The sequence below is a fragment of the Saccostrea cucullata genome, unplaced genomic scaffold (genome assembly GCF_032062105.1).
Source record: "Saccostrea cucullata isolate Sc308-1 unplaced genomic scaffold, CSIRO_AGI_Scuc_v1 ctg21442, whole genome shotgun sequence".
NCBI classification, from domain to species: Eukaryota; Metazoa; Mollusca; class Bivalvia; order Ostreida; family Ostreidae; genus Saccostrea; species Saccostrea cuccullata.
This window is the reverse complement of record NW_026939064.1, coordinates 1-8,888: the sequence shown is the minus strand read 5'-3', so window position 1 is coordinate 8,888 and position 8,888 is coordinate 1. Positions and strand designations below refer to the sequence as shown.

The 8,888-nt window shown below is 31.9% G+C and overlaps 1 protein-coding gene across 1 annotated transcript; it reads right to left on the bottom strand.

Moving 5' to 3' along the window:
* Positions 1-6: 6 nt before the first annotated feature.
* Positions 7-8,599, bottom strand: LOC134252181 (CD109 antigen-like; the record flags this gene model as incomplete). The annotated part of the gene is made up of 16 exons (XM_062734615.1): positions 8,437-8,599; positions 7,973-8,074; positions 7,058-7,186; positions 6,690-6,828; positions 6,358-6,534; positions 5,977-6,058; positions 5,363-5,519; positions 4,647-4,721; positions 4,340-4,502; positions 4,015-4,050; positions 1,897-2,457; positions 1,519-1,730; positions 1,120-1,272; positions 774-836; positions 219-328; positions 7-100 (listed from the first exon to the last, which is right to left on the bottom strand). Coding segments are annotated over exons 1-16 (2,271 nt in total), but the record flags the coding sequence as incomplete, so codon positions are not given.
* Between the last annotated feature and the right edge of the window lie 289 nt (positions 8,600-8,888).

Sequence of the window (8,888 nt, the reverse complement as noted above, 5' to 3'; positions counted from 1 at the left end):
TTGATGATAGCTTATGCTCTCCATGTCAGCTTCATACCCTGACGGGACGCCGTACTCTACAATAGCCATACCGCTCCCCACAGCTGTAGATGTGTTATACCTAAACAATTCGGTTATATTCTTTAATCCGGATAAAAACGAATTATCTTATCTTTATTATATACTTACAGGTAGAACGAAGCATTTCTTTTTTTTTTTATTGAAAGAGGCTATTATACCTTGTGCAAATCTTTGTAGTTATGGTTTCCATAGTTTCTTTCAGACTTGTTACATCGATCAAGAAGGCTGGTTTTTCTATTTGTTCCTGAACATTATAATTCACTGCCACCTTAAAGAGAACATTGTTTTTTAACTTATCAAATTAATTAAAGTTTAAGTGTATTGAAAAGTTTTCTGTCAGCATATTTTCATTTTAGCATGTCAGTAAACAGATGATCTTTTTTCGGTATGAAGGCTTTACATGTAATTGTAGGCATACCGAGTATTGTATCAGCCCAAAACTTTAAACCAAATTAAATTTAATTTATTGATAATCTAAATAAATAAGTAAAATTTATTTATTTCCCCAAGGCATTTCGATTCTTACATTGATGTTACAATTAAATACCACAGGAATAAAAGTATTATATTTGTAATAATCTAAATGCAATTGATCTTTAAAAATGAAGAAATAGCATTCTAGGAACTAGGCTATTATTTTGATTAAAATATTCAATGTATTGGAATTGAGCCCCCCAAAAACATTCGTTTTAGAAATCATTATGTAACCTTACCTGGACCAAAGCCACTCCGTGCCCACTAGCTGTAACATTGACTATGTCTGGAACTCCAGAGGGCTGTATCATATAAAGATAATTACATACTGGGAAATGCATTTTTGAAATAGAAAAAGATAAATTCCATTTAAATATAGCTAACTCTACTTACAATAATATTCCTTAGCATACCATACTGATTTCTAGAAATACCTTATCCTATGGATATAGGATATAGAGTAACAAAACAAAAGCAATATATTTTTCTTTAATTACATAAATATTAAATTTAGTTCATTTTTTAAAATTACTAACTGAATCTCCCATATGCTGTTCCAGATATGTTTGGCAATCGATATCTTACCTGAAATTTCTGAAGAACCATCTTGTTTCTTTCATTGACATTGAAACTGTGACTTTCATTGTGAGTGTTGACCTTGACATTTAAGTCTAGAAGTGAATTTCCGGACGGGGAATGTGTAAGTTCGGACAATGCTTGTAAGGCCAGAACGGTGTCCTTATGAATAAAATATTGTATAACATTAGATATTGCTATATATTTTCTTATGAATTTATTTTGGTTTAACATCCAATATCATTATTTCATATTTTTCAGTTGTATTTTATTGGTCTTTTAAAATCATATAAAATAAAAATTATTAAGTTAAGTTCATATTAATGGTTGAAATTACAACTGCCTATTGCTTAAAGATCCACCCTATAAGTAAAAGATATAACATTTTGCCTATTGGTTCGGATATACCTGAGTGGACGCAAAGCCTCCATTTGCATTTCTTTGTTTTAGAATCCATTTCAGTATTTTTTGGGCCTGGACATATTGCTGACTCTTCATATAATAGAGGAGTGTGTATGCCGACGTCTCAATATCTACTGGAGTTGCTCGAGTGTTGGGACTATTCCAGAGATAATTTGGAGATTTTCCAGATGACTCCCATGGCAAATAAATATCAACAACTGCAAAAAGACGAATTATAGTTGCTAACAATATTCTCATATAAAATATAATTAACTTTGATTTGCATTTTCCAGAAATTTTGATAGTAAGGTATGAATTTACTTATGTCCAGTATTGCATAAAAATACTTTGCTTACTCGACAAATGAACACATGTACAACTCACCATGACAATTTTCACCACCCAGGGATAGCTGGACCTGTTGAAGAGCATTATAGTCGGACACTCTAAATACGTGATTGATATCAGAGGCAATGTTTTCTAACTCTCTTTGTCCAATTCCACTACCGATGCCGATGGAATATGTAGTGACTCCGATAGATCGCAGCGCTTCAGCAGCTACTTTTGTGTCGGCGGGGTTGTTAGATTGTCCGTCTGTTATTACGATCACAATTCTGCTGGAATTCATTGTTGCTCCTTTCGAAGCAATAAAACTGTTGTTTTCCACATATCGAAGTGCTGAGGCGGTGTCTGTGCCACCTGCATAATACGGTACTCTGGAAACAGCATCCCCAATTGCTGAGGCAGTTTGATATGCATTTAAAGGGAATGCTTCATAAACTTGAGAGCTGAAGGTCACAACGGAAACTTTTGCTTTTCCATTAGTAAAATCAAATGAACTGGTCATGTCCCGAACAAAGGAGAGAATGCTCTGAAAGTTGCTGGAACCGATACTTCCACTGGAGTCCAGAACAAATACAATGTCAGCGGCTGGTTCTGTGCATGCTTCAACAGAAAGAAATAACCTTAAACATCATTTATCTGACAATTCAGAGAAAAGCAAAATGAAAGGAAACACAATGAAGCACAGGACCAAAGTACAAAAAAAATATTACAAATATTTGTATTTATATCTGTATTTTTTAAATGAAATAATCATAGTCCTTCTCAATTTTTAGGGATAAATATTGATTTCAATAATTTTATGTATGAATATTCTTGAGATAAACTAGAGATATTTTGAACAATGAGCTCACTCACTGATATCTCTGCCTCCAATACGGTTATATTGGCAAAGTACATGTTTTTTTTGTTTTTTTTTTTTACAATTTTCAAGTGGGGGTATGAATATTCCTTTCTATGATTTTCTATTAGTAAGTTTAAAGATAGGTATTCCATGTTATAATTTTTCTATCCACAAAGATTAAAGATAAATATTCCCTTCAATTTATATTTTTATTTTTTATGAGTTAAATTAAGTTTAAGAATAAAACATTCAGATAGAAGGATATGGAGATAACGAACAGTATTCAATCTTAACGTCCATTAAACAAAATACAAAATAAGAGCAGAGCAAACACGAACCTCCGAAATATCAGAGATGGGATCAGGTGCCATGGAAGAGTGAGCATCCCCTGCTGACAGGTCACACCTATCGTGTGCTCCTTGTCATGATCAGGAAATAACGGAAAAATCCGTCGTTAATTCAGTGTATTAATAATGGACTAACAATTGGTATGAAAAACGTCAGTCAGCATTTGACTCAATGATAAATTGTAATTGCTGACAAGATCATTGTATCGACCATAGAACTTTAAACGAGACTGTTGATATTCTTGTTTCATCAACTTGCTTGTCAATAATTTACCTCGTTTAAGAAATTGTTCGTACGTAGAGCATGCTCTTGCGTATCGAATCAACTGAGATATATATACTCCGTATCCAGGTGATGAAGGTATGTTGCTGCATAAGTAAGGGAAATTGACAATAGAAAAATTAAAGTCATCACGTTTATCATATAGCTTGGTTGTTAGATTACCATTAGTGTCTTTTTCAAGTAAAATATCCAAGTATAAAGCAGAAGTGTCGGACTCTGTGGTATCTTTTATCTCAAGCTCACCAGGATATATCGTATCAACGTAGGAATGGAAATTATCATTATTAATTCCCATTCAATTTACTAAACGTCTTAGCTAGATAAGAAATACTTAAAGCAGGGACCTATATACTAATAGTATATAGGTCCCTGCTTAAAGGGAATTTTTTTTATTCATAGACATCATTGCAGATGTAGCAATGCAAAAACAAACAAACAAACAATCAATCAAAAGTATGAGCTTCGGTAATTATTACCTTCTAGAAAATAAATATGTACACAGATTATCTTTTTACATTTTATTTTGCTATTTGGTATCTTATACTAATTTAATAAAATTAAATAACAAGTAGCAGATTTATCCATAAAACATACGCCAATATTTCTTACCAAAATTGCAATTTATGAAAAATAATGTTAAAACCGCACAGCGTGATCATAAGTAAAATACAGTGTATGTAACTTACAAGGTTTAGGTGTTGTCGTTGTGGTGAAGGCCGATGCTACAAAAAACAAGAATTTTAATAGAAACGTTAAAAATGAAAATAAATAAACAAATCTTTAAAAGAATTAAATTAGTTCATTATTATTCTTTTGTTGAGGTTTGCCTTCATTTCAATTATTTTCCATAATTGTATTGCACAAACCTTTTATCAAAAAAAAAAAAAAAGAAAAAAAAAAACATTTATTAGACCAAAAATATACTATTTTTGAAGGTAATGCTGTATTTAAAAGAATAAATCAAAATTTCGGAATAAATTGTTCTTAGGCATTTGTCAATAAAATTCGTACAAGGCTTGGGTTCCAATTTCTTCATAGCTTCTGCAGCCACTGGACTTCCGGTAAGTGCAAGAGCATAACTGACAATGGCAATATCGTAGGCATCTCTCATATATTTAGCATGTTGCTCTAGATAAGTCTTGGATTTCTGTAGCACATAGTCCAGCCGCGTATTCTATACAATAACAAGTGATAAATGAACTTAATATATTCTGAATATTCTTTATTTTCTCTAAATAAATATCACATTTTTTTAACTGAACTTTCTCACAGGTAAGGTAATATACTTTTGAATGCACATCTGAAGAACATTACTTACGCTAACAACATCTTTGCTTTCAACAAGTGCTATGGTAACAAAAGCTGTAAGAGTTAACTCTTTGTGCGATCCACCCTGACAAAAGAAAAAAAGAGTTGAAGATAAGGAACAGAAACTGATCTCTGAAGAAAAATAATACAAATTTTTAATAGCAGAATATTACTATGAATAGGAACATTGACGATGGAAAAGCTTAAACCCTTCCGAATAAGATACAGAAGTGGCAGTCTCTATAATGTCCTTTATTTCAAAATAACTGAGATAAATCGAGCCGTATTGAATGATAACATATTAACAATGTCTGAAACGAGATAAATTATTGACAAACAGGCTGCTGAAGAATATCAGCATTCTCGTTTAATGTCATCATTTCGTAAGTTCTATGGTCGATGTCATAACTTAAACAAATTTGAATCTACACTGCCTAGGGATGCTTTAACATAAGTTTCATTTTTCATGGCCTAGTGCTCTTGATAAGATTTTAAAAGATCCCATTAATTTTTCACTTATGTATAAGTGAAAAGTGCATAAGGGAATTATCGTTCCTTGGAAGAGGGTGTGGTCCTTTATTTGAACAATCTTGAATCCCCTTCACCTAACGATACATTATGGTAAGTTTAGCTGAGTTTTGATCAGAAAAGCTCACTTGAGCCTTCGGGTCAGGTGAGCTAATAAAAGCTGAACCGGTAGAGAGGGGGAATTAATATTATCTGTACCTGTAGAGATAGAGAGTTGACTCCCTGGAGTTCACTAAATGAACCCCAGCTCGTCTGACGGTTTATAAGCCATTGTTGTGCCTTCTCCAAAACTTCACTGTTGATGTCAATATACGATGCAGATTGTGCAAAAGATTTCAAAACAAACGCTGTCAACCTAAAATAGAAAACATGATATGAAAGTTTCTACATGTGTTATCATGAAATGTGTAATAGCTAGTATTATCGTTTTGTTACTGATTTTGATTACTTTGTTCATAAAAATATTTGCCTAAATTAGAACTTACAAAAGCATTTTATCTTGCACTATGTGTGGGAGAAGGAGGAATTTTGTTTTAAAGGAATAGTAAAACACACTTTATCAACCGTAAAACTTCTCAATTCAAAGTGGAATTTTTTGTTCTAGGCAACTCTGAAAATTTGTTTAAAAAATGAAAATGTATTTTTTCTTTCGGTTAAATAAATGCACATTCACTCCTTGGATTATGTGAAGTTCTCACAGTATTGTGAGACAAAGTTAATGTTGTTAAGGGATTGTTGAAGTATGTACGCATAAGATAAATATTAGATTATTAGATCTGGTCCCAAAAGCAAAAATAAATAAAAATTTATACCAAGTACTTCCATAGTTGTCTTTGGATCCCCAAACACTAAATGAGCCGTCCCTGTGCTGAAACTTAAGTTCCCGTTGATAGCCTGGAATCCAGAAATAATTTTATGATATTTCAATAACGTCAAATAAACTTATTTAAATTCTAATTGCATAAATGAGTAGGAAAAATGAGATACTAAAGAATTTAACGTGTCATTAAAATTCTTGTGTTTGTATACTGTATATGGGAAAAAGAATTATATGAGGAAAAAAGAACAGATATGATTTGAAATAATAAAATCCGTGTGTATAATTGATGAAGGCTTGAAATTCCACTGTGGTTGATAAAAAAAATCTTATCAAAAATATATGAAAGAAATCGTGCATCATGCGTAATTTTTACCTTTTTCCATGAAAGACAAGGCTTTATCTTTGACTGGATCTGTTAATTGTCCAGTTTTTTGAAGATATTTAAAAATAAACACATCTGGGGCAAAGCCAATCATAGTCTGTTCTCCACAGCCCGTTGGTAAAGTTAGTAAATTGTCTAAACCAGAAACGGATGGCCCCATATAGTCACCTAAATAAATCAAATCAAATCGTGTGCAAACTTTTCTATCATGTTTCAATTTGATTTAAAAATGTTATTATTTTAATTATATCATGGCAATCTTAACTTGAAATACAAAACTGACGGGAACAAAATTATTCTTTTAATGTAATAACATTAAATACCTATGGTTAAGACTTGTACCCTTTCTGATCCTTTCACCAGTGAACTTGGGAATTCGATGGGGACACTATAATGGTCAGTAGTCTTGTTGGTCATGTCAATTATCAAAGGGACGTTATACTCCTTCTTTACTCCTTCCGCCTTACCAAATAAAAATTCAGTAAAAGTGTTAACTTTATACCTCACATAGATTAGGAGCTATTGTAAAAATAAATTTTTGAACATGTTGACCTTTGACGAAACCTTAAAACAACTCAAACCTCTTTTTATTGATAATAGTTGCTTTTTAAAAAGACAATTCTATTCCAAATTTGTATATCTAAATGATATTGCATTCTTAACTAATAAGAAAAAAAAAAAGAAATCCTACCTCTACACGTAGTTTTCTTTTTACTGCATCTGCTGCTATAACTGACTGAGCTTTGACAGAAATGTCAATGTCTCCGATAACACCGGGTATAACGGGAAAAAACGCTGATTCTGATTGACCTGAGTGTACCTTAACAGATATGTCAAAGTATATATAACCAGTAACACAGGGTATAACGGGAAAACACTGATTAGGATTGACCTGAATGTAACTCTAACAAAGTAAATAACCAGTAAACTGGGTATAACGGGAAAACAAAGATTCAGAGTGATAAATGTACACCTATTCAGATTAGTCAAAGCATGCTTCAATAACTCTGGGTTTAACGGGAAACACAGATTAGGAACTACTTAGATATGTATCAAAGGATATATCCAGTATCACTGGGTATAACCAGAAAACACTGACGTAGATGATCATAGTGAACCTAAACAGATATATCAAAGTACATATATATCCAAGAACATTGGGAATAACGGGAGAAAACGGTTATTCAGATTTGCCTGAGTGTACCTAAAAAGTTATGTCAAAGTATACATGTATATCCAATGACACTTAGTAAAGGAAAAAAAACACTGATGTAGATTGTCCTGAGTGTCACTAAATAGATATGTCGATGTATATGTCCAGTAACACTGGGTATATTAGATAACTACTGTTGCAAAATAAAAAAGAGGGCAACTAAACAAATCTGATATTAAAAGGAAATACATGTATAAGAAATATTGCATACTATATAGCCTATATAGCCTATAGATATAGCCTATTATGATCACTGCTTAGGAAGACATCAAACATTTCTGAAAGATAACGGTTCTAGTTTCTTGTGAACATATATTATTTAACTAATTTAATTAAAACTTAATTTTATGAGAGATTCTTTTAATTTGATCATTTTCATTATAGAATACATACCAGAACAGTAGTTGTCTTTGTGATGGATTCATAATGTGTATATCCCAAGTCATCAACGACTATGTTTTGAAAATCTGAGTTTTGTTCTAGGGTCACTAAAACCTAAATCATGGGCAAAAATAGTGGATGTTACATTAAAAAGACATAAGCGCTTCTATTTCAAAACGTCAGTATTTGATAAATAGATTTATCTAGTTTAAAATATAATTATATTATTATTGTATTCGTAGAAATTGATTGAACATTTATGGATTTGTCTGCTTTTAAATCTAGGCTGTTTAAAGACCTTCTTGTTTTTCATATCTTTGGTATCTCCAGCTAAGTGAAAATATTAATGTTAAAGTGAATGTATTGCAGATTGATTTAATATTTTGGAGCAAAAATTACATCTGTTTTTATATTCATTTTTGTTCTAGATAAGGTATTGCATGCAGACTTTCCTTTGCAAGATGCCTGGTACTCACTGTGAGATTTTCAGTCATGTAGTTGAAGATGTTTACTTGTAACACTACCTCTTCACCATGGATGACAGAGTATGGAAGATTGATGTTGATGAAGAAGGGCCTGAATACATTCAGCTGTAAATCCAGTAATATGCCAACGTCGTTGATTATCAGGCTTGGACTCGAACATATATATATTTAAACACATCATCAAGCTTAATGTTAATAATGATTATGAATTTGTCCAAAGATAAAATCTTTTTTTAAGATACTTTAATAAACCACTTTAGAGAGGCGATTGTATTGTAACAAATTATTAGATTCATTGTGGTATCTGAGATGATTACTCCTCTTAGGCACATGATCCAGCTCTGGTGAATGCTTGAATTGTATATAATTGTTTTAGAACAATAACTGATTGATGGATTCGACTTTCATTTAACATCTAACATAACAAACAAGGTTATGTCTAA